General features: G+C 42.7%; 1 protein-coding gene across 2 annotated transcripts in view; it reads left to right on the top strand.

Moving 5' to 3' along the window:
• The window catches only part of ST8SIA6 (ST8 alpha-N-acetyl-neuraminide alpha-2,8-sialyltransferase 6), a 62,245-nt gene that overhangs the window by 5,516 nt on the left and 30,025 nt on the right, over nucleotides 1–26,704 (top strand). Inside the window, exons 3-4 of one of the 2 annotated variants that reach the window (XM_061587147.1) lie at nucleotides 7,782–7,880; nucleotides 24,555–25,422. In XM_061587147.1, coding sequence (XP_061443131.1) covers nucleotides 7,782–7,880; nucleotides 24,555–25,290 — 835 coding nt within the window. In that variant the 3' untranslated portion in view covers nucleotides 25,291–25,422. Of the gene's footprint in view, nucleotides 1–7,781; nucleotides 7,881–24,554; nucleotides 25,423–26,704 lie in introns of those variants that run through there. The other variant, XM_061587145.1, reaches the window with a different exon arrangement.

Below are 26,704 nucleotides of genomic sequence, written 5' to 3'. Positions count from 1 at the left end.
TGCAGCTCCTCTAGAGCACACAACCTCTTGAAACACTTGGTCCAGTAATGAGGCTTTTCTCCCAAACTGGTATTGTACCTCCCTTCACAGCACCTTCCCTCATTTTTAACATTCCATGTTAACCTACTCTATGCCTTTAGAACTTAGAGTGCTTATGAACATTCCATGACATCACAGCAGCTTAAGCAATGACTTTCTGGTGTGTCCCTGTGTCTGTGTGTCCACAGAAGTACCAGCTAGGGGTTGTGTGTTTGTGTGTGTGTGGTTGTTATTTTCTCCATGGCTCTTGTCTATAACAAGAGGCCCTTTTTGCAAAGCTGTGGAATAATTAACTATATGTAATTAATTATTAACTATGCTACAGAGACCTCTGTGTTTTTTCTTCAATCTGAATATTGTATCCCTGAGGGTAAAATAGTTATTACTGTTTTAGTAGAATAGGAATAGTTACTTAGCACAAAAGTAATGGAGTGCAATATACATTGCTTAGCAAGCCTGGCAGCTGTGCTAAATTGACTGCCATCATTAACATTCTTATTCCCTTCCAAAATATTTCTTGAAGACTTGTTGTGAAAGGACCTTTCTGAGGGAATACCTGATAAAACTGATATGCCTGAAAGAGCTGATCCTTCACTGAGAGCTTCTGCCAGGATACAGTTATCAAGTTCTAGCCAAATGGAAGGCATTCACGTAGTCTAGTTGTAAACATGTTTATTTGGAAGTAAACTGACTGGGGACTTAGTTCCAAGTGATCAGGCTGTTAATTTCTTCTAGTTGCATTATCCCAAAACAGATTATGATAATATTCATGATATTTATTTATTTATTTAATTTATTATTTGATTTATACCCTGCCCTTCCTCCCAGCAGGAGCCCATATTGATGGTAATAATAACTGCTGCCGCCGCCATAATACAGTTTCTACACTGCCACTTCCTTATATTCTTCTTAACACAACATTGTATATTACTCTGCATGGTCTTAAGGCTCCTGTGCTCCAGCTGCTACATCCCTGCTCCTATCTCTGTCTCCCCCCTCCAGGTATATAGGCATTGCCTTCCATCATGTCCCTTGTAAGCTCAAAAAGGAATCATTGGGTCTTGGGACGCACGGCAAAGTGCCATCACCACCATCACCACATCAGCATCATGGGCTAAGCCTCAGGGCTGACCTCCCTGTCAGAAGTGGATGGGGAGGTTGGATATGGGAACTACCTCAGGAGAGAGCCACCAAAGGAATCACTGCCATGGAGGAGGTACTCCAGGGGACAGTGATGTCTCCATCCTTAGATCCTGAGGAGGTAGGTGAGGAACAGCCAGTGTGGTGTAGTGGTTAGAGTGTTGGACTAGGACCTGGGAAACCAGGGTTCAAATCCCCACTCAGTCATGAAGTGGTGACCTTGGGCTAGCCCCCGTCACTCAGTCTCACCTACTTCACAGGATGGCTGTGAGGAAAAAAGGGGGAGGGGAGAATCATGCATGGCACTTTAAGCTCCTGGAAAGAAAAATGGGATGTAAATGCAATAATAGATAAATAAGGAAAGCAGCACAGACCCCATCCTGCAACTCATTCCCAGAACCACATTGTGCTCAGGAGGACACCCCTTCAATACCAAGCCACATCCAGGGACAACAAAAGGCTTCCCAGCCCTTCTGGAGCCTATATCCTTGGAACAGAGTGCAGCCCATTTAGGCCCAAGCGACACCCCACCCCCCCAGGAAGCAGAGCTTGAGGCACCCAGCTTGCTGCACAGGACTTTGCAGTTTTTGTTGTTATGTGCCTTCAAGTCGATTACGACTTATGGCGACCCTGAGTCTGGTGTCTGGCCAGATTTTTGAATCCAGCCCCATAGGGAGCTATCCGTGGTCCTGACTATATTTTGCCTGCCTTGGCCAGGAAATCCCTGTGAACCCCAGGCTGAGATAGGAGAATGGGTAGGAGTGGGTTTATTTTGGAACAGAACTTCGCTGCAATACGTGCAATTGAATGTTTTATTCTTATAACTCGATAAAAGTTCCCTTGGAGCGCTCACGACAAAGAGGACCTGCACAGATGAGCGAGGGGTTCTAGCGAAGAGGATATCATCACATTTTTGCTGGCTGCTGAACCCAGAGCAGCTATCAATTGAACTCAGCATTCAGTAGTGTTTTCTTCCCTCCAGGCACAGCTCTGATTTGATTAGGCTTTCCTTTTGCTGAGCTTGCTCCTACAATCTTGCTCCACCTGAATTGTACAAGAAAATAGGCTTGGTGCTTAAAGAGGAGAGCTCACAGGCCTGATGCTTCCCTGCTTAGCTTTAAGATCTCTGTGGACACAACCTTATTACTGAACAGTGGCACAGTTCAGTAATTTTTAGATTCTCAGCTAATGGTCCTATAGGGCATCTCATCTTTAGATGGTAACGTGTATTGTTTCACTTACTTCAAAATGAGGTAAGCCAGCCATTGCTGATCCTCGATCGTAATAAAGACATGTATGATCTGGTAAGCCAGCCGGGCTGCATTTGGGGCTCATTCTGCTGCATAGGTCCCTGGACACCTGCCTCAAAGTCTGGCCCTGATGGCACTGCTGTTACCAAGGTTCTTGGGCACAGGTTACCACTTGGTCATCCCTGACTTAGAGAAGAGTTTGCTTTTCTGAGGCCAGTCTCTCCCTCTCATATTGCACCAGTACCTTAGCTTTTGACAAATAGGCCAAACAGATGCATTACTGGACAGGAAGGGCTGGCTCTACCATTAGGCAGAATGAGGCAGCTGCCTCTGGCAGCTGGTTTTGGGAAACCATGAAAGGGCAGCAAATTGCTACTGACTTATTACTGTTATTGTATTTTGACTGACACAGAGTGGGAGAGATCCTTGTGGGATTTTTTTCCTTAGGTGCCAAATGAACGTTATCAGCCTTGGGAGTACCCTGACTTTGAGGGGAGGGAGAAGCACCGTTTGCTGACCCAACCCAGCTTGGCATTGATTAAATATGCCAGAGATCTTGCTGGATGTGCTGCAGAACCTGTAATACAGAATGCTAAATATTAATTCCTACATCAGTACCTTAACTCGCTTTAAGGTCTGATCTTGCCGAGGGCCTGTCTCTCCCTCTCCATTAGGAAGAGTGAGGCAGCCACTGCAGGCAATCGATGCTGGAGGAGAGGGTGGGAAGTGGTAAAAATGTGTTGGAGGACATCACTGTGCATGCCATGAGGCCTGGCCTGCACTCTTAAGCTAGCCTGCTGTCCTCAGGTGCTGTGAACACTGGCTACCACATTGCCAGTGTTGAAGACGTATTCAGCTATCAATGCGGTTGGTTTCTGTACATGGAATGAGGGGTGGTGGTGGAGTGTAGCTCAATAGTAGAGTATCTGCTTTTCATGCAGAAGGTCCTAGGTTCAATTCCTGGTGTCTCCAGGTAGGGCTGGGAGTGATCCCCGTCTGAAATCCTGGAGAGCCAGTGCCAGACAATATATACAATACTGCGTTAAATGGACCCATGGTCTGATGTAAGGCTAGATGGACCCATGGTCTGATGTAAGGCAGTTTCCTATTATCCTATGAGTGCCAAGTTGTCCTTTGTATCAGACAGCAAGATGTCTTTAGGCCAGCATTGGGGTGTGGTAAGGAAATGCCTGCCCGTGAACTCTTCATTCAATTCCTTTTCATTGGCTAAAACGTTAGTGGCAATTGTGAGGGGAGCGGGAGAAAGAGAGTGTCAGAAAATCTCTTACACAATTGCAATGATTAATGTTATAAGACAAATGGTTACTTCTGCAGTTTAAGATTTTCCAGTCCATTTCACTGAGCATTTAGATTGCATATTACCTTATTAATCAAAGTGTCATGAACCCTAAAAGAACCATGCAGTCTCATTATCTGATTCAACAAAATTAGCGGCAGAATACTTTAGAAGTTAAAAGCATGTATCCTACTGAGGAATAGTGATTGGTTTCTAATGGCCGCAGACCAGCTGACTCAATACAATGGGGGAGAATGAACGATGCTAGCAATACAATAACATGGTGGGGTAAAATTTGATGTATATTTTTGGCAATTTGGGGGGATGTCCAAACAGTAATACATGGGGAGGGAACCTCAGGGCCAGGGGCCAAATGAGGCCCCCCAAAGCTGTCTATCTGGCCCCCAGTACTCTCCCCAGGCCATACCCTTCACTGGCTCTACTTTGCACCCACCTTGAGTGTTTTTGCCTGGCTGGAATAGGTCTTTGAACTCTGAGAATGCCTCTTGCTTTCCTAGCTGGAGGACAGAGAAGGGTGTATGAGTGCATGTAGAAAGTAGCCTACTGCACAAAGGTAAGATTTCATGCCTCTACCCATTTTGCCTCTGGCCGTGCCCACCACTGGCATGTGACCCCTCAAAGGGAATGCAGCCCATCTGCTAAAACAAAACATCCCCACCCCTGCTGTAACAGCAGGTGAATCCTGGATTTGGGGAAGAACAATCTGACACTGGGATATCTTTGTGGTTGTCTCTCCAATCAGTAGGGAAATATCCAGCTGCCCATGTGCCTGGGTAGGACAGGAAAGATGAAAAGAAGAGGATAGCAACAGGCACTTGGTACAGTTAGGATCCAGAAGGAGAATTATAGCCAGCAGTCTGGGAATCTATCAGCTCTTTCCAATAGTTTTTGCAAGAAGAGGAAAAAGAGTGAAAATTTAAAGGGCATGTGTGTTGTCACATGGCTGGAGCTATTTTTGACTTCCCACTTGATATCCTGGTGGCAAGACTAGACATAATGAATTTCAGAATTCTGGCAGTATGAGAATCAAGACTAAGTATAAAGGGGATGTTAACATGCAGAAAAAGTTTAGTTACCCAACCTCTGAAAGCTGGAGATTATCTTGTGATTGGGTAAGAAAACATTGGACCAAGGAATATAATATTGCACAGTTTTTGGTATTATTGGCTGCTGCAGAGGAATTGCAACACAGAAGGCTGCTTTGCGTGTTATTTCTTCTGGCTTTTTGTAGAGGTGGCTGTCATTTCTACTTCTGTACACTCAGAAGAAACATCAAAGTGAGATTCATGTTGCATGTTTTTCCAAGTGTGCAATGGTATGAATGACTCCTGGATATATAAAAAAAATCAGAAAACAACAACAACATGAGAGGTGACCCAGAGACTAGAGAATAATCAAGAACAACCATAGGCTATTTGCTTTTCCACTATAAATAATTATTGATTTTATTTAAAGCATGCCAGCGTTATTAGGACACAATAAGGCCCATGGCTGTGGCAGTTGGAGTTTCTTTACTTCACTCCTATTTTCTGCTTTACACCTTCTTCCAAAATATTTGAGCTGATGTACTTGCTTTTGATGACAGCATAACATTTATGCAATTCTAGCACAACATCATGCTGGGACACCATTCATAAGCAATTGCATTCAAGCAGATTGAGTCTGATGGTTTGCACTGTCCTGTTAATGCTGTTTAATACAGCTACAATCAGAGTACTTACTCACTGTTTGGTTTATATGATTATCTATCTGTCTCAAAGCCAGTTCCTAACGTTCCTTTTATTTTTAGTGCAGTGCTTTATTTTCTAGTATATACTTGTGTGCAGTGGTGTAGTTGTCCAGGGTCTCAGGGGATCTTAGACCCGTTACTTTTTTGGGAGCAGGGTCCCCGCAGGGTTCCTATGTCTCCAGTATCCTATGAGCCAATCAGCATGAAAAGGGAATGTGTTAGCCACTGAGAAGAGTCTTCTAACATGCTTCCTTGTTCTTTCCTGCTGATTGGAGCCAGAGTGAAAGGAGGTGAGTCAGCCACTGAGAAGACTCTTTTCAGTAGCTAACACTCTCCTCTTTCATGCTTATTGGCTCTTAGGAATGTCTGCTGTTGTGGGAGAAGACATTAACAAGGGTCTCATTTTCAACCAGCAGCAAAAAAAAATGGAGGGGAGTGGCTGTGACTATCATGAAGGGACCCTGCACTTCTGAATTTGCCACTACACTACTGCTTGTGTGCCTGCCATTCATCCCTATTGCAAAGTGAAAGTTCTGTACTTGGAGATATCACTGCCAAAACAAAACAACCAACTCTAGCATTGCATCATCTAGCCTCCATCAATAGGAATATTGTGGGGAATTGATTTTCAGGGATCACTATCCCTGCTTCTCCTTCTGAAAGCAGAGCCAAGGTTGCAAGAGAAGAGAAATTCTGATTCTGAAATCCCCACCAGGCCCAAAGAACCATGAACCATGATCTGAGGGAGAGGATGAACATAGGCAATTTAGAGTAATGGGACCAGGAATGAGGGGAAAGGCCCATGGAAGACTTTGTCAACCTGGTGTTCTCCAGATGTTTTGGACTACAACTGTCATCAGCACCAGCCAGCACTGATGAGAGTTGTAGTTCAAAGCATCTGGAGGGCACCAGGTTGGCAAAGGCTGGCTTATATCAATAGTTCCAATGATACACAGGAAAATAAACTGCTAAGAGGTTACAATGACGACTATCCCCTCCCCCAACACCATTCCTCCTTCACTTCCTAAGCTAATATGTTGTCTTCAGGCCTTGTGGAGGATGTTGTATCAGCAGTGATGAAGTAAGATTTAACTAACATCTCACCTGGACTCTGTATGTGAAATGGTGGGGGGCATCTTACGTTTCACCTCGGGTGTCAAAATGTTAGGGACTCAGCGCCAGCCTGAGACATTTTGCTGCCTTTGCTGAGGCAAAGATCAAGATGGCGCCTGCCCCCTTCACCATTCCATATACAGTATCTGACTGGACTGGGAGACCTTTTTTATTCCATGGGAGCATTACCTAGTGTTGGGACTGCATTGCATCTCCTGAACCACTCCAGGGACTCACTCCTCCAGCCTTCTCAGCTTCAGAATCAGAGAGGTGCATTGGCAAGTGGAGAGGCTCAAGGATACTGTGCCTTCTGCGTGCTGAAAAGGCAGAGTTCATCTTTCTCATTCCAGCCCCACTTCCAAGACAGTCAAATCTACGGGGAACACGGTTTAAACAAATTCTGTGAGCAGGACATTTTCCTGTCATGTCGAGGTGGATATCTAATATCAAAGGCCCAGAACATCAGTATACAGCAGGGGAAGAGAGCCTCTGATCCTCTGAGTGATGCTGGACTGCAGCTTCCATCATCCCTGACCATTGGCCATGGTGCCCAGGGCTGATGGGAAGTGTAGTCCAACAGCATCTGAAGGACCACAAATTCACTGTCCCTGCTTAAGGGCACACATTTCACTAACAGTGCAGAAGCTAAGTAGGTCTGAATCTAGTCATTATGTAAATGGAAGATGACCTGGGAACTCCATATAATCTGCCTTGAGTTCCATCATGAGATGGAACAAACGTATCTATAAACTATAATTGTGTTATCCAGAATGTGCATTCATTTTTGAAACTGGCATCTTGGGAGTAGCTTTATAAAAGCTGTTAACATTTTTTGTTAAAATAGTTGTACATTTTTGAAATGTAATTATGTTAAAGCTGTGTATGTGAGTTTATTTTTTAAATAAATAAATAAATTTCTGATTTACATCAGAATCAACACAATGCACTGAATGATGAAAGCTAAACCATTTTTTTTGGGGGGGGGAAGTCAAATACACTTCTGGTGGCAACTCAAAGCAGTCCTTTCCTGGATTGAAATCACAGAATGCAAGTAAAACAGACTTCACCGGCAGGAGTCTTTTCCCTGCCAAGCTGTAGCTGTTGCTTATCTTTGCTTCACAGCAATTCATTGTGCAGCTTGCAAGACCATTTTTATTCTTTCAAAAACTGATTTCCCCTTTTATGTTAACAGAATGGCTCCCAATCAAACTGGAATTCAGAAGTCTGAGCAAGCCTCAAAATGCAAAGAGATGTGGAACAACAACTGGTCTTCATCTATCAAGAAGAAAAGGTAGGGAGGTCTGCTTCTGACTTTAAATTTAGTTGGCTTACATCTAAACACCGCTGCTAAAATACAGTGGCCATAATCCAGGAAAGTGAAGTGTGTGCATGTGTGATGTGCCCATCACAAAACCAGGGCTATAATGGAGTCAAATTGTGCAGAAATTGGCTACAAGATCTGACTGAGGTTGGAAATCAAGGGAAGGACTGGCCATACCTGAATCCAGACCGGGAATGTGTATTCTTCAAATGTGAGTTGCTCAGGTCAGTGACTAGAGCTGGCCCCAAGGACGAACTGGAGCGTGCAGTGTACTTTAATCAGGCAAGGGTGGAAATCCTGCCTTCCAGTATTTATATCAAGGCTGCATCCTTGGGTAGTTCAGAACATTGCTGCTGCTCACCAGTACCCATCAACAGCAGAGAGGGATTCCATCCAACATCACTTTGCCTAGGGTTCCCTCATGGTGAGTCCAGCCAATCTAGGAGCTTCATATTGTTGTCCAATTACAAGGGCTGATGCTGCACATCACATCCCTATTCCTTTCTGCGCTTGAAGAGGCGCTGAGGCTGGTGCTCAGACAGTTCTAAGTAGTTCACCAGTCTAAGTCCCTGCCTTCATCCCAGAGTCTCTGAATGTATAGGCTTTTCACTAGCCCAACAAGCATAGCGGCTGCTGTCTACAGAGGGAGAGGCAAATCAGTGTCAGGGCTGGACACTCCTGTATGCACACACCTCTTTTCAGCAAGGCATTTGTGACCTTGCATTGCCTTTCCCCTCCTCTTGCTATAATAAAGCCACAACTTAGCACTTCTCGACTCATGCAGGCAGTTCTCTTAAGGGCTTGAGTAAGTTGAATGGCTTCTTTGCAAATTCAGTTGCCTTAAGGAGCTACAGAAGTCTTCAAGGAGGAACTAAAGAAATAGCTCTGAGAGCTGATAGGGAAAGCAGATACAGATTAACATGTGGAGGGTGTGGATATCCCCATCCCAATCTGCATAAGTTATGAACACATTGGGAGGCACATATCTGGTTAGTGTCCTTGTAATCTGCTGATCATAGGCCATTGGGATAACTCAACAGGGATGTTCTTAGATCTACTGAATGCTCTCTGGTGAGCACTGGCAGGACACTCAAAGATCAAGGTCACTTCCAGACAGGGCCAGATGAAGACATGCTGAGGCCGTAAGCCAGGTCAAGATTCAGAGGCCCCGTACCATCAAAAATAAAGGTGAAAAAAAATATGGGAAAGTGGCGAGGAGAGGATTGGCAGAAATTTTGCCCGCTGTGGAACAGGACTTTAGAATCTGTTGGTGGGCTAGCTCCCATTGGCTTTTCTTGAGGTCTAAGGTGAGGTTGGGCAACCTGTGGATGATGCAAGTAGTCCAGCAGCCCTGGAAGGGAAGTTGATGGGAGTGGATGCAGATTGGGATGGGGAGGTCACAGTTGCGAATTTTGTGGTGACTGTATATGAAAGGTTACTTAAGCCAAAGCAATTTCAAATATAATAAAACTTCTTAGTTATCTCCAATGTATTTGTTGTTATATGCCTTCAAGTCTATCACTTATGGCAACCCTATTAATCAGCGACCTCCAGTAGCATCTGTTACCACCCTGTTCAGATCTTGTAAATTCAGATCTGTGGCTTCCTTTATAGAATCAATCCATCTCTTGTTTGGTCTTCCTCTTTTTCTACTCCCTTCTGTTTTCCCCAGCATTATTGTCTTTTCTAGTGAATCATGTCTTCTCATGATGCGTCCAAAGTATGATAACCTCAGTTTCATCATTCTAGCTTCTAATGATAGTTCTGGTTTAATTTGTTCTAACACTCAATTATTTGTCTTCTTCGCAGTCCATGGTGACCACAAAGCTCTCATCCAACACCACATTTCAAATGAATTTATTTTTTCTCTTATCCACTTTTTTCACTGTCCAACTTTGGATGCATCTTAGTCTGGTGTCTCAACTTTGACCATTCCACCTTGGGTGCCCCTGCTGAGAGTCTAGCTTCTTGGTCTAGCCTCCTCATGGCATCGCTCTCAGCTTCTTTGACACTCTCAACCCCCCTCACCATGTTAAGGTGTGCATCCTAGAGGGGGGCAATGTGTGTAGAGGTTCCTCATAATGTGAGGCCCTAAGCCATGGCTTACTTGGCTTATTTCTAAATCTGGCACTGCTTCCAGATGACCTGGGGCTGAATCCACCGAAGCCATTGTGTGACTGGAACGACTTCCACTCACACAATGAAATTTTGCTTCCCTCTTCTCCCTTCATGTGCACCCCCCCACACACACACCTCACATTTGCTCTGGAGGATTGGGGAAAACTCTAGGGCAGACTTGGTGGGGTGCATGGCATGAAGGGATGGAGAGGAAGGAGGAGTTCCACTGCATGAGTGGAAGTTGTTCTGCTTACACAATGACTTAGGTGGATCCCACCACTGTTTGTTGAGAATTCTTCCAGATTTGTTTTCACAAAGGCTGCTTTCACACTGCACTTTATTCCATTATTCTTATGCTTTCTTACCTGGTGATTTGCAGATTATATTTGATCTTTCACACTACGTACAAGATAGCTCCAGAATTCTAGTGGAATATAGTGCAAGTTTAGCATTCATTTTCATGATAAATGATACCAGAAATAATCCATCTGCAAGGCTGGGAACCAGGAAAATCGCAGGAGTTTTTTGCTAAACATTGTTCATTGCAGCTGTGTGAAAGACAGTTGCACGAAATGCCAGTATATCGGCTGAAAAAACAGCTGTTCCTTAACGCAAGAGGTACTGCAGTGTGAGAGGGACAGAAGCTCTGCCTTTTATATCCGTTAAACTAATCAGCCCCATGTGTGAAAGCAGCCAAAGTTTGTAGGGAGGTTATATGGCATCCACCATTTATTGGTCATTCAGTCTGGTTTGTCTGCAGGGAGGTCATATGACATCATGTCAAGCTATTGTTACCCCACATTTCCCAGGACATTTCCCCATCACTTTTCTTATCACAAAAAGTCAGATTTTTTTTGAAGTGGGTTTGTTGGACAAGAACATCAAATCTTCTGCAATTGCACGACATAGATTGTATGTGATTGAATCCCACCTGCAAAATGGCAACAGTCTGGAAGAGGCCCAAGATACATACAAGTCCCCACACCATTGCATATCCTTCCTCCAGTACTGGAATTACCCCCATCCTTGTGCTATAGGAGCAGGGAACATTGATTGTGCTGTTGTACTCCAGGAAAAAGCCCCAACAAAAAGCAGGAATGTGATCCAAGCAGCATTTGTGGGAAAGGGAGAAAAGGTTACCAAAGGGTTGTTGCATATATTGAACTGGTGGGTTGCTGCTTAAATCAACTGACAGCAATATTGGATGGACTGAGAAGACAATTCTAGCCTTATTTAAAACAGAACTGAAGAACCACCCAGTGCCACTGAGCATTCATTGCTTATAAACTTAGTAAGAGTTCCTTGAGATCTTGCTTCGGAATAAATTGAGAAAGGTTCCAGCAGCTGTCTCACAGCACTTGGACCATCCATCATCACTAAAGCATGTCTGGTATAATCATTCATGTTACTTAAATAATGGATGGGTTTTTTTCTTTGAACATTTCCACAGTCTTCTGGCCAACTCCTGCATGAATTGTATTAGCCCATATAGGCTGCTCTTGGACTCTGCATAGACACAGCTTAGAGAAGAATGAAATGTTACAAGAAAGAGGAGGCTGTCATTAAAAATGGCAGCCCAGCATTGACTCACACACACACTCCCACGCTATGATGTAAAGTGCAACTTTCCCCCATGGTCTGACATCATGAAGGTTGCTTCCCGATCCCCATTCTACATCCCTGACTGCCTCTGAATCCGGAGGGGACACACACAGCATAACCACATCAGGATGCAGGCTGGAATTTAACATGGGGCTGCCACTTTGGCAGTGTTAGCTCTGTGGTCCTTGCAATGCTTCATTGCACTCAGTAAGGAGTGCAGTAGCAGGAACCACTGGCTGTTAGCCAAGATATGCACTGTGTTTTTCCATGTTACGTTCAAGGTTTATATAGACTGCTGGGGGCTGAACAGTCAAAACAGAGATTGGAGTTCAGTGCAGATCACCTCATCATCTCTTCACCAGTTCTGTTACTGGAATTGTACAAGACTACAGGAAACTGCCATATATACTGACTTGGACCACTGATCAGATAGCACCATCTAGTCCTAATGGCACTACCATACATGATTTCAGACAAAGATCTTTGCTAGCCCTGCTAATTGAGATCTTTCCAAGTGGAAATTCCAGGGACTGAACGTGGGATATTGAACATACAAAACATGCGCTATTGCTGAGCCTCTTCATTTTACATTTGTTCATCTCATGATCTGAATTCACGGTGCGCTCTTCAAAAATGCTGCCCTGGGCTCCTCCTGGGAGGGTGGGCGGAATATAAATCAAATAATAAATAAATAATAAATAAATAATAAATAAAAAGAGCCATGCCAATGTAAACAGAATGGCGATCCTGGTCCCCTCCCCCAGCTTCGCTGTTGGAGGGGGGATCGCTTTTTGCACCCAGCCCAGCCTTGATGAGGCATGACTCCTGGTGCCGGGTGCAGATGGTTAGTCTGCCTGGGGCCGTGTGCAAAGCAGTAGCGAGTTCACTACTCTGTGGCCTAGAGCCAAGGCTACTCACTCAAAAATCTGAGCTGCTGGAATTAAGTTCCATAGCACTCAGATTTATAGGGGCCTGCACTGATCTTTTAAAATTATCCAGGCCCCCTCCACAGATTTCAATCTCAAGGATTGAGTTAATCCAGTTTTCATTTTCTGTCATTTGCTTTAATTGGTCTAATGTGGTTTAATTCGTTAATTGGCATTAATAAATGTTGCCTGTTCTTAATCCCTGTGCTTGTGTCTGCCTCATCTTTTTGGGTGGGTCTGCGTGCAATTCTCATTGATTTACGTCTTTGATTAGCTTATCGATTTTTATGTTCTTTAAGCTGTTCAGCTACAGTACCTGGGTTTGTATTTCAATCCATTGTTGCTGTAAGATACTGCCTACCATCTACCCTTGTGTTCCATTTGGTATAGGCTGTGGTAGAGACAGGATGTTGGTCTAGCCAGGTCATATTTATTGGCCTGCTTTGCATACTATGCTAAGGGCAAACATGGGTTATTACAGCTGCTTCACACCTCTCCAATTGTTTTGGTGCTGTGCCATGTTGAGCTAAGCTATAGCTGGGTTTAGCATATCATCTGAATCCGGGCTCGTGGGTTTGGACTAGGGATAGGAGGGAAATTCAATTTGGCTCACATTTAAAGACAAATCGATCAAATTAGCACTTTCTGAAACAATATGAAAACTGAAACACAGCCATCCTTCAAAATTCACTCTTATTTGAATTTTGCCATGCAGTTCTCCAACCAAACAATTTTATATATTAACGGAACATGTGCATAAAAATGAATGTATTAGTGAAAATAACATATAAAATACATTATATTAGGAATAATTGCCTGCAAAAATGTGTACATTAGTCAAAACTTCATAAAAATGTGTTTAGCAGGAGCAATTTACACTAAAATGCTGAAGAATTTTCATGAGGATTTTTAAATATATATATCACAAATTGCTGCAGAAATGTGGAGAATATAATTTAAGACTGGAAAAATGAGAAATTGAGAGAACTGAAACTGACAGATCTTTCCATCCCTAGTTCAGACTAACCATGAGGTGCAACCAAATTATATCCTATGGTTTATGTCTTGTGGTTTGTCTAGAGAGCCAAACCATGGGCCTAGATTTGGACAACATGCTAAGCCGAACTATGGATTAGTTTAGCTTGGTGCTGCAGGAAAACCACAAACAGGGAGGAATGAAGTGGCTGTAGTCTCCTCTTTTGGAGTTTAAAAATGATTGGGTATCTGCACTAAGCCCTAATGTGGCTTAGTATGATGTGCAAACTAGACCATTACTTGCATACTTTAACTAGTTTGCTATGTCTTTGAAATGATTAGAGGTAAACAGCGAACCCCATCCTTGGGTAGGATAGAAATGTATAACTGTTCTCTGTCCTGGTTGTATAATTTACCTGCACTGAAGTAAGACACACTATTTGATCTTCCTGATTAGTATTGGGTTGGGTACTGAAAATATTTGCAATCTCTTGACCGCTGAAGGGATACATGAATGGCATTTTGTAAAAAGAAAGAAAGAAAATCTATCTTAAACATTTACAAAGATAACAAATAAATACATAGAATGACTGTCCTGGCTGTAAAACATAGATCTTTAAAAAAAAATCAATGAAGGCAGAATGACGAAATTTAAACTGAAATGCTGTCCACCTTCTGCAAAAGCTGTCAATAAGGAGATAAAGAGACCTCAGATCTCTTTAAGAAACAAATAGGCACCTAGAGATCAACCAGAGCTATTTCGCGTCCAAAACCTAAAGGCAGCAAATGGAAGACTATTTTTTGTTTAGCTGGTGTTGAATGGGCATTGTTCAGCACAGCATCTTCTTAATGCTTTATTCCAACACACCCTCGATAAAATCATGCAAACCCCTCAAACCTGCCCTATTTGAAGGCTTCCTACATTCCATGAGGCTTTGTGGAGTGACAATAATGCTTCCAAAGCAGTGCAGTGCTTAAAGGTGTCTGCCTCTTCACAAATTAGCATCCATTTTTTGTTTCCCTTGTCCTGCCTCTGACTACAGATTAAATAGCCACCTTGGGAGCTTCTGTTGGATCAAACACTGGGTAAAAATAAGTACATTTTAAGAGGATGGCACTGCACCTGTTGTTGCAAGTAGCTTTGATCTCTAATTCCTTTTATTCAACCTTTGTGACCCAGAAGTGATGATGTCTCAACCAAAGATGTCCTTTGGAGAATATAGCTGAGGATGGAGGCTATATGCAGAGGGGGAAGAGCTGCTAATAATCCCTTCTAAAACTCAGGATAAACAGGACTGGCACGGATTGGGACAGAGAGTGTCAAGAATTTGAGTGAACAGAATAGTTTATCACTCAAGGCTTTTCACTCCTAAACCCCTAGCTGGCATTTTCAGGATGAAAGATTTGTTGCTCAAGAATTCCAGTTGCTCAGACACCCTTCAGAATTAAGGATTCTTTCAAGAGGAGTCAGGTGGAGTTTTCCCCACCAGCCTACTGACTGATTTAGTATCTTGTTATACATTTTTAGGGTATACCTGTTGGGCTTGTGTGTTGTTGTGTGAAACAGCATACATTACGTTGGAGTTAAGTTGAGCAAGAAGACTTCTTCAGAGCATTTAAATCATGTAAGAGTCTTTATTGAAAGACATTAAGGCCAGAGGCTTAAGAGTAAATACATATAGAGATTCTTCAGTCACCCCCCCTTCTGGTACATCTCTCTCCATAGCTGAACACAAAAGACAGCCTCTCAGCTCAGAGGCATAATTCCGAAGAGCACAACACATAGTCTCTGTTAGAACTTTCCCAGTCGTTATCAGATGGCTACCATAGCAACGACCCTGGCAGTCCGTTCCCAGACAGATCATAGACATAACTCCCCCTTAACCACAGTTACGTCTTCACACTTGCAGGCTTCATGGAAAACTACTAGAGACAGTAATGCCAACTGGTCACCAGCCCAACAGCCCCCCTTTTTTCCATAAAGACTGCAAAATACACATGAAATACATCTCCCTAATACATAGTCATACTGTCATACATTTCTACAATACCTCTTGCAATACATTTCAGTACATTGCATTTTCAGTTCAGTACAGTTCAAAAGTATATCTCAGTACATAACAGTACATTTCAGAACTTTATTCACTCAAACTTTGGTTCATTCCAAGCCTTGTCACCAGTTTACCAAATTTCTCCTCACACAAAGGCTTGGTCATTATGTCAGCCACCATGTTGTTAGTGTCACAAAATTGTAGGTTAACAAACCCCTGCTGCACACAATCCCTTACGTGAAAGTATCTGACACTAATATGTTTTGTTCTCTTGGTATGAGCTTCTGATGTGGCTATCTTAATGCAGGTCTGATTGTCTTCATATACAGTAATCGGAAATTGCATATCAATGCCTATCTCCTGCATGAGCATTGCGAACCATTGTAGCTCATTACAGGCCTGTGATAGGGCCACATACTCAGCTTCTGCACTTGATGTTGCAACCACATTTTGTTTCTTGCTACTCCAGTCAATGCATGACCCGTGCCACATCACAACTATGCCAGAGGTTGACTTACGACTGCTCAGCTCCCTTGCATGATCTGCATCCACAAAACATTCAAGACCTCCTGTCTTTGCTCCTGACAAAACCAGACTCTTTGTCTTCGTGCCTTTCAGATAACGCACTATCCTTTTAATCCCTTGCCAGTCAGCCTCTGAAGGATGCTCTACCTTCCGGCTTAAAATACTGACTGCATTACATATGTCTGGGCGAGACACCTTCACCAAATATTGCAATTTCCCTATTATGCGCCTGTACTTCTCAGGATCTGTACAAGGCGTCTCCTGCACATTCTGTTGGAAAGCCACAACCATTGGAGTCTTCACAACATTGCATTCTGTCATGTTGCATTGTTCTATGATCTGATTTATTTTACTTTCCTGACTCAATGTTATGCTTCCGTCTTCTGCACGCACAATATCCGTGCCTAAATAGTGTGTGACAGGCCCCAAATTCTTTGTGTCCACCTGCCTGCCCAGTTGCTCATTAAATTCTTGTTCCTCTTGCTGCTCATGATAAAAATACATGATGTCATCAACGTAAACTGCACAGAACGTGGTTTTCATCCCCTGTCTCTTTATATACACACATGGATCTGCCTTGCATCTTTGGAATCCCATTCCATGCAACACTCTGTCCAATTTCTCATTCCAGCAGCGTGCACTTTGCCGCAGTCCATATATTGATTTATGCAGTTTACACACGAACCCTTCCTTTGACACAGAACCCGGAGGCAGTTCTATATATATCTCCTCTCTTAAATCACCATGTATGAATGCCGTTCCTATATCGTAGTGATTTACACTCATGTTCTGCATCGCTGCCAGCTTCAGCAGCACACGAATGGACTCATGTTTCACAACCGGGGCGAAAACAGCATCATAATCTGTCCCATGCTGCTGGGTGAATCCCTTGGCAACCAAACGTGCCCTGTACCTCTGTACTTCCCCGGAACTTGCTTTCTTCTTCTTAAACACCCATCTGCAACCTATGGCCTTTTTACCCATGGGTAACTTTACTAATGTCCATGTGCCATTCTTTTGCATGGCTTGTAATTCTTCCTGCATGGCCTGCTGCCATTTGTGCTGCTCTGCCTCAGGCATCAGCCTGATTGCTTGAAATGATGCTGGCTCTTCTAGTTCTCTGTGAACTTCCATCTGGGCAGTGAATACCGACGGCATGCCTTTTACGGCTGTCTGTTTACAGCCCTGACCGTCATTCCCTTTCCGCCCCATTGAACTCAAGGCATCAGCACACTTCACGCCCATGGACATTTTAAACTGCCCTTGTGTCATGAAACCCTGACAGACAACATTTTCTCCTCTTTGCACCCAACATTTTCCTTTATCAAACCAGACTGAAAATTGACAACTCACCAGTTTGCCCACTGATAAAATATTATGAGCCAAGTCCGGAACGAACAAACAGTTTGACATTAGTCCAAGTTTGTCAAATTTAATCAGACCACGTGCTTTTACGGATTTCCGTGATCCATCAGCAAGTAAAACAAAATCCTGCTCATCTGTAGACGTGTAAAACAGGCTCCTGTCTTTAATTAGTATATGGCTTGCTCCGCTGTCGACAATAAAGTTAATTTGTTCCAAGTCTTTAGACTTCTGTTTACAAACAAAGTTCACACTTTCCTGCTTCAAGCCTCTGTCCCTGGAGTTTCGCTTGACTGGACAACCTTTACGGAGATGCCCACAGGCCCCACAGGCAAAACAAGACTTCAGCCGCTGTTGCTCCCGCTTGTTTTCCTGTCTGCTTTCGATAGCCTGCTCCGGTTTGGCACATTTCTCCTCCTGCTTCCTGACAGCTTCCACCGGCTGGGCTCTCTGCGCCTCCTGCCTCCGCTGCCATTCCTGGGACAAATTTTGCAACGCGTCCCACATCTTTTTAGCCGACGGCTCATCTCTCACACACATCAGTTGAGAATCCGATAGAGCCAAGATTATAAACGCCTGCGCCCTCTGGTCTCGACGCTTCCAGGCCGCGGTCGGTACCGCCGGGGTTTTTTCCTCAATCACGTCCCATAAATCCTCTGTTATCAGCAAAGCCCTCATTCTCGGCTTCCAGCTGCCAAAATTCTTTTCATTAAGTCGTTCCATCGGCAAGCCTCCCCCAGACAGGTTTACAGTCATGTTGCTCACCTCTGTCTGGTTCAATCAATCAAGCTGCCCTCTCTGGAACTCCGTCTGCCGTTCAGACCAGCAACTTACTCCCGTGTAATGCGCTGTGGAGCGTAACCATCCTCTGCTACCACTGTTGGGCTTGTGTGTTGTTGTGTGAAACAGCATACATTACGTTGGAGTTAAGTTGAGCAAGAAGACTTCTTCAGAGCATTTAAATCATGTAAGAGTCTTTATTGAAAGACATTAAGGCCAGAGGCTTAAGAGTAAATACATATAGAGATTCTTCAGTCACCCCCCCTTCTGGTACATCTCTCTCCATAGCTGAACACAAAAGACAGCCTCTCAGCTCAGAGGCATAATTCCGAAGAGCACAACACATAGTCTCTGTTAGAACTTTCCCAGTCGTTATCAGATGGCTACCATAGCAACGACCCTGGCAGTCCGTTCCCAGACAGATCATAGACATAACTCCCCCTTAACCACAGTTACGTCTTCACACTTGCAGGCTTCATGGAAAACTACTAGAGACAGTAATGCCAACTGGTCACCAGCCCAACAATACCATACAAAAATCAGATTTGTGTTGGAAAGATCTGGACAGGTATCAACCAACCAACATTGAGCCCTTCCCCCCCATTGTATGATTAAGATCACAGGAAGCTACCTTAAACCAGGCCAGATCATTTGTCTGTCTAACCCAGTATTGTCTACTGTGACTGGCAGTGGCTCTCTAGGACTCAGTCACAGGTGTTTCCCCATCATCTGTTACATCAGTAGTTTCTAAACATTTCAGACCTGGGACCCACCATTACATTTGGGGATCCCTTTTACAAAAAACAACACTTTGAATTAGGCTGTGACCTGATAGTGGACTCTGGCCCACCAGTTGAACACCAGTGTGTTTGCTGGAAATGCTGGGGATTGGACCTGGGACCTTCCTCACACAAAGCATGTGCTCTATCACTGATCTAATGGTCCCTCCCTAGTCTGTATATCCCTGTGTGTAAGTTAATGGACAGTGTGACCATGTAACCAGGTCTGATGCCAGAGGGCAGCCAGGTTGGGCCCCGGCTGAGGGCCACTGCAGCCAGAGGGCCCCCCAAGGTGCTCCTCCTTAGTGTTGGAAGATGGCACTCCCGTTCCACAACAGCTTTGGGTCTTGCACCCCGATGCTGCCATGGATTGTACAGCAGGCTTAAATAAACCTGCCCATGTGCCCGACCTATCCCTCCTGTCAGGTTGGTTGATGGCAGGTGTGCGCACCATGGGCACCCATCATGCACACTGATGCAAGACATAAGTGGAGGCTGTGGATGGGCTTATTAGCCCCGCACTGCCTGTATTGGAAGAACTCTGGGAATTTTTGCTTTATGAGGGAAATAGGGGTCTCCTAACAACTCTCAGCACCCTTCACAAACTACACCTGCCAGGATTCTTTGGGGGAAGCCATGCCTATTTAAGGTGAAATAATAATGGATTAAATGTATGGTGTGAATCTGGTGTAAGTAAAACTCTTCAATAACCCTTTCAAAATCATCCATGCTATCCATATAATCAGGACTGGTGCCAGGCATGACTGGGCCCTTGGACACCAGCCTGCCCTGGGCTCACGGCACCATAGCCTAACCCCTCCATACAGGGGCACAGGGCTAATAAGCCTGCCCGCATGTCCCACCTACCTCTCCCATTCCTGTGAATGATGTGCATGCTGTATGTGCATGCCTGCCATCAACCAAGAAGGCAGGGGGGTGTCAATCCCTTAGGGAAGCCTCTGCCTCCATCTTGGTTGATGGCAGGCATGCACACGCAGCATGCACACGCAGCATGCACACGCAGTCATTCACTGGGATGGGAAAGGTAGGTGGGGCATGTGTGCAGGCTTATTGAAGTCCGTACTGACTGTGTAGGGGTGTGCGCCTGGGAGCTCCCTCTCCACGATTCACTGCAGGGTCAGGAGCCGATGCTGCCGCAGATCATGGAATGGGAGTGCTACCCTCCCACTCTAAGGAGGGGCCCTTCAGGGATCCTTCTGGGCCACAGGGCCCTTGGCCAGAGCCCCACCTGGCCATCCTTTGGTGCTGGCCCTGCATATAATGTTGCACATGAAGTAGTATAATCCATCTTCTGAGCTTTATTCCTCAGAATGAATTGATTTGATTATTTATTAGTTATTTATATCCTGCCTTTCAGTCCTTATGGGGTCCCTAGAGCAGACCAGAGACATTATACATTATACATGCATTATGACTGCTAGGCTCAGAGAGAGAGAGAGAGAGAGACTAGATCCTTCATATGACCATTGTGCTGGAGCCAACAACAAGTGCTTTGTTGCTCTTTGAAATCAAATGTTGCCTCTATGGCTTTCTAATATGTTGCCAGTCCAATGGCATCTCTTGCAGAGTTTGACAGTTGTTCTCATTTTCTGATCTCCAAGTAGCCCATGTCCTGAGGCAGTAATTTGCTTTTAGAACTGCACAGGAGTTTCCCCTCGACAGCATAATTGCCCCAAGTCATATTCTCTCCCTCCTTTATGTTGAATCAGCTTTATAGTCTTTCCCGTTAATTTATCCAGATTTTCCCCTCAGGCCTCAATCTTCTAAGTAAAATTATTTTGCAGCGCACAATGATATTCAGTATCAAAGAATGGAACTGTCAAGCAGTTTTCCCCATAGCCTGCTAATTCCTCCCCCCCCCCCCAGGCTGAACTACCAGCTGATGCTAATATAACTATACTTTTTATGTAAATGGCTGCTTAGTAAAATCAGCTAAGTTGAAATAACTGGATTTTTAAAATCTTCATTGAATGTGTCTATCAGCTACAATGTGTCAAAGTTTATTGCGTGGAAATGTTTATTTTAAGAACAATTTTGTTATGCTCATCATATTTGTTCTGGGCCAAGCTGTTTGTGTTGAGTGCTCCCACTTTTTTTTTTTGCCAAGTGCCCTTTTTACAAAGAAAAAGAAAAACAAAAACCCTTCACCAGAGTTCCCACTTCTTCGCTCTAAGGCTGCATGACGTACTATCATATCCACTGTAAGGGTTCATGATCAGGCCCCTCCTAACTCTGCAATTCTATGATTCCATGATCTTCAAGGCAGATAGAGATGGCCACCTGTCCTAGCATCTCAGATTATCTCACCCCTTATGTATCAAAACTGATCATTGTACTCTGTAGGAGAGGACCTCCTACAGATACCATCTCATCAGAAAGTCTATTCCACATGATGTAGGAATTGGGCCATTAATGTGGTAGCACCTACCCTTTGGAACTCCCTGCCATTATATATCAGACAGATGCCATCTCTATTGTCATTGTAGTCCATATCAAAGACCTTCCTCTTCCAACAAGCCCTATTGTAGAGGGGTTTTTTTTTATCTCACTCTTTATCTGCATTGACCTAGAAATTGTATCTTTATTGTTTATTTTTAATTTGCTCCAGGATGTTTCATGGGAAGCAGTTCATACACCATCATCATCATTACCACCACCACCACCACCATTTCAATAATAAGTCCCCTGACTGGGGTTTATATACTGCTGTAGAAGTTTCATTATGGGCTGCAGAATTAGTGGGTATCCCATGATCCATCATGGCTGTGTAGGTGGTATGTCAGAGAGCAATTTTTTTTGCAGGGCGGGGAGTGTCTCTTGCACTAATTATTTTTCTGGTGTAACAGGACATTGCCATAGGGGCTGTGACTGGGATCTGAGGAATCCCACTCCTCTACTGACATACCACCCATTTCCAGCCAGCAGTGAATGATCCCTGATGATCATAGGGCTAGTATATACATTCACCAATAGGCAACCCCCCCCCCAAAAAAACCCTTGCGGTTTAAGAATGTACCTATAGTCAACAGATATTTCTATCAAACTTTAAAAAAACAGGGAAATTGGGCAGCTATAGTGAATGCACCAGGGGAGCAGGAGACCTGATCTCCTCTCCAAGATATTGTACTGCCCTACACATTTGTCAAAATGCAAACACAATTTGGGTTGGTCTTTCACAGTCCAATCCACTTCCTGTGTAGCTTGGGACAATGTGCCTCTGAGCATATGGTAAGTGGTGGGAACACCTGCAATCAGGACTGCATCTCCAAAGATGGAGAATTAATTTTTTTAAAATTTGTCGGTGTTCTTACTTTGTTTCTTTCCTGTGTTACTACTCTTTCTACAGAGAAGCTAACTTAGAAAATTATATTTCTCTCATTATTCATCCTATAAATCTGTGTCAAAATTATTTTTATTGATTTCAAAGCCTTTTATTAATCAATGCCATATAATGATGAAGACAGCCTTTTGTGTTTCAAACTGGAGGTTATGTTCTATTTCTATTTTGAGTGCATTAACAGCTGAATCTGAAACTGATTAGGAAAGCCCAACAGCTGTGAGTCTGGCTTTTAGAACACTGACAATTGGTTCTTACTGAGCATGCCTGCACTGCCATAGAGTCCAGTGTTAAATTTCTTAAATTAATTATAAATCAGCCATGCATTTTTTAACTTTTAAACTGCAGGCCAGAGTATGGGGCAAGATCAGTAATAGGATTACAGGTACTCTGTGAACATGGCTGATTTTTAATGAATTTCAACAAATTATGAGGCCATTTGACAGAAAAAAAGTTCAGCAGGGGTCTGAATTTTCCCCCTCTCATTTTACACTTTGAACTCTCAATTCTCTCTGAGTGTTTTGTGTATCACCATGAAAACTTAGAGGGTTGTTAAGCAAGCGTTTCTGAATTCAGAACTATAAGTTTTGTAAGGTTTTGTTTTGAAAGGAGCTTATGGGAAGCTGCAGAATGGCATGGGGGGTATTTTCAATTGAACATTGTGGAATGCAAAAAATCCATGCTGGTTATAGTATACAGCCACTCTTGTGGCTGTATAATATTTTTCTAGAACATGTAAAAGGAAAAACACAGTATCCTAATTACTTCAACAAAGTCACAAATATTCTGAGAATGGACAGTTTTGTGTTCTTAATTCTGAAGAGGGAGCCTTAACACCTATGTAGGAAGTGTTACTATTAGTCAGGGGCTTTGCAAGGCATTACAAACATCTCAGGTTGATACATTTAGTCCTGCCTTGTGCTCTGTGAGGCAGAAGCAGTTTTCACATTCTCCTGTGAGATTGAGAATGCAGTAGCAATGGAAAATCACTGCTGTAGTCTAATAACTCAGCATACAGCTTGCAATGATCATAAACATATTATTATACAGAAAGATGAGGTATAAACTGTGTTAAAACAAGCAGACAAATAAATGCATGATGCAGCCTTGAGATTACTGTAGGTAAGACTGAGTATTTTAAAGCAATATTAAGTTCTTGTCAGTGACATTTGAAAGTCTGGTCAGCCCTACTTTTGAGTTCTTTTTCCGTGTATAAAGCACAACAGTTACATTATCATTTACAGTTTGACAAGCAAATACTTGACTTTTGAGTTTTTATTTGATGCTTTGAAAAAAAAAGAGAGTAGTCACATTCTTGAAGAATCATAACCCTGATGGGCAGACTTCCGGGAAGGATTGCTTCACTTGTGCCTGCCTCTGAGACGAGCTCTCGTCTCAGAGGAAGCTTTTTCAGTTTTAAAACCAGTCAAAAGGTTTTTTTTGACTGGTAAAAACTTTCTCCCAGGCAAGGGAGAAACGAAGAGATCATCCACAAGCTTCGTTGTGTTTGTTGGGGGACTTGAATTCATTAGGATCACCTATGAACGAAGGACCAGCCAGGGAATTTCAAGCAAGCTCAAACTGATTAAGCAAGACGTTTTTCTTTTCTTCAAAGAAAAACAGATTTTAACAGGCAAGCATTCTTCTGTCTATCCTTATCATTTGGCTTAAATTGTTGCAGTAAAAGAGATTTGTTAAAAGAATCAGCAGTAAAGAATCCCTGGGTGAGTTATAACTTTTCTCTTTTATACACAGAATTAAGGCGGAAGGAAATCGAAATAGCTTATCTTTGTTTTTATTGCAAAAAGCTGGCCTGGAATTGAGCATTATAAAAATTCAAACGGATGAGGGGCATCTAATCTGAGGAGAAAAATTTTGATTTATATGAACTTTTGAGTATTATATGTCTGGGACTATTTTTTCTGGTCTACTTCATTTTGATGAATCTGCTTGTTCTTTATGCCACTAACTATTTGAATGCTGTGAACTAAATTTGTTTTGCATTCTTGGACACATAAGAGATAAGGCAGTTTGTGCTGTCTACATTATGATGTCATCAGGTTTGGAATATTAACTCCTTTGTTGCTGGAAAAAGAAATAAATTGCTCTTTGCTTGGGAATAGTGCTATATTGGAAATTGAAGGGTTTTTTTTCTTCTTGGTTTTAAGAATGACAATTAAGAAAGTGGCTGAGACCCTGGATGTAAATATGTTTCAGAAAATAATGGATGAGATTGAGATAACGAAACAAGAACTGAGACATGGCAAACAAGAGATGAAAATTGAATTTGGCAAAATGAAGCAGGAGCTGAAAGAAATAGGGGATTTTATGAGAGAGGAGGTTGATGAGATCAAAGATATAACTAGACAAGCAATAGAAGAAAGAGAAATTAAAGGGAAGATGCAAGTCCTGGAGATTGGAACAGATATATCAAATGTGGAACTGGAAAAAGATTTGGAGTTTATGGACCTTAGAGATAAAGATTACTGTTTGGAATTCAGCGTTGTCCCTGAAGAAATTGATGAAGATATCAGAGATAAAGCTATCAATGTTTCGAAAAAATTTCTGGACTGGAATGATGTGATGGAGCTTGAAATAGAGAAAATTTATAGAATTAATTACAGATATGTGACAATGGAAAAATTATCAAGAGATGTGCTAGTGCATTTCGTAAAAAAGAGGAACAGAGATATGACTTTACAACAACATTTCAGTAACACATTCAGAATTGATGGCAAAGAAATATTTGTGAGGAAGGAAATTCCCATCAGACTCTTATTATATGACTATGACTATGACAGCAAGATTATTATGGGTGCAAGGATGGAAGATGGAATTAACACTGGTAATGGAAGAATGGCTATTGAAATTACTGGGCCTAGCAGACTTGATGAGATGGATTAATTGACATGTTTATTTGGAGAAAAATCGATGGATATATTTCTCAAGGAGTGGAAACCTCTCTTTGACTTTTTGCGGAAAGAATAAAGTGATGTTAATGAGATTTGATGATTAATTAAGATAACTACTGGAGGAAAGTGATTTTGTAATATATTAAGAGACAGGTTTGTTATATATTATAGACCTATAACTGATCTGCGACAAATCGGAAGTCAACATTTTATTTTATTGTATTAGTTATTAATTTGTTTTTTTTTTTGAAACTTTGAATAAAAATTAATGATAAAAAAAAAAAAACCCTGATGGGCAGAGGCCCTTTTAAGAGTGCAACATGTCTCCTGAGAAGTGTAGCTCTACTGAGTTCAGTCTGAGACTTACTCCCAGGCAGGGATGGGGAAGAAATTTAACTCTGCATTTCATGCTGAATCTATCAAATCCGCACTTTCCAAAACAATAGGAAGACCAAAAGATATCCATTCTTCAAAATCGACATCTGCATTTTGTGATGCAGTTCTTCAACCAACCAGTATTTACAAAAATGCATATAGTAGGGCAAATTGTTAAACAAATGAATATATTAGTGAAAATAACATACAAAAATGCATGATATTAGCAGAAAGTGCTTGCAAAAATGTATACATTAGTCAAAATTGCATGCAAAAATGTGTTCATTAGGAGGAATGCACAGGGAAATGCAGAATAATTTTCATGAGGATTTTTTTAAAAAACACACATTGCTGCAGAAACTTGGAAAACTGGGAAAACCAAAATTGACAGATCTGTCCATCCCTTCTCCTAGTGAAGCATGTATAGAATACTCACTTGGGAGCAAACCTCACTGAACTCAACAGAGTTGCCCTTCTAAGGTGATGTACATAGGACTGTAAGAGACTTTTAAGGCATGTGGAATTAGTACTGGTAACCATGTAGCTTCCCCCCCCCAAATCTGAATAATGTTTTGAAGAAAAAACTGAAAAAAAGAGCAAACCATTTCAATTGTTTGCATCCTTGTGAGGCCTTTGCCACTGTGTGATGTTCTGCATATGAATATGATCTTCTGCTTAAATGTGTCCCAGTAGACAAACATTAATCTTTACAACAAAAATATTGAACAACTGCCTTGAACATAGAAGTGAAGCTGTTGAAAGAGCCCACAACATAAATAAATGAACATTCAAGGCAGTGCAGGGTTGAATGTTGCATCACAAAGCTAGCCTGTCTCTCAAAACATCATAAATGTTTTAAAACAAGAAGGAGATTGTCCCTGGCACAAATGCAGGAAGAGATGTGTGTGTCAGAGAGGCTCTTTCAAGTAGGACTGACGGGTTTTCCTTCAGAAGCAACTCTGAGAGATCCATGGTATGGAGAAACATCTATCCTCCTCAGCAGGAAATGCCCCAACTGGGAGAGATCGCAT

This window comes from Rhineura floridana, chromosome 10 (assembly GCF_030035675.1).
Source record: "Rhineura floridana isolate rRhiFlo1 chromosome 10, rRhiFlo1.hap2, whole genome shotgun sequence".
Taxonomy (NCBI): domain Eukaryota; kingdom Metazoa; phylum Chordata; class Lepidosauria; order Squamata; family Rhineuridae; genus Rhineura; species Rhineura floridana.
The sequence above is the reverse complement of the archived record's forward strand: the minus strand, read 5'-3'. Positions and strand labels throughout refer to the sequence as shown.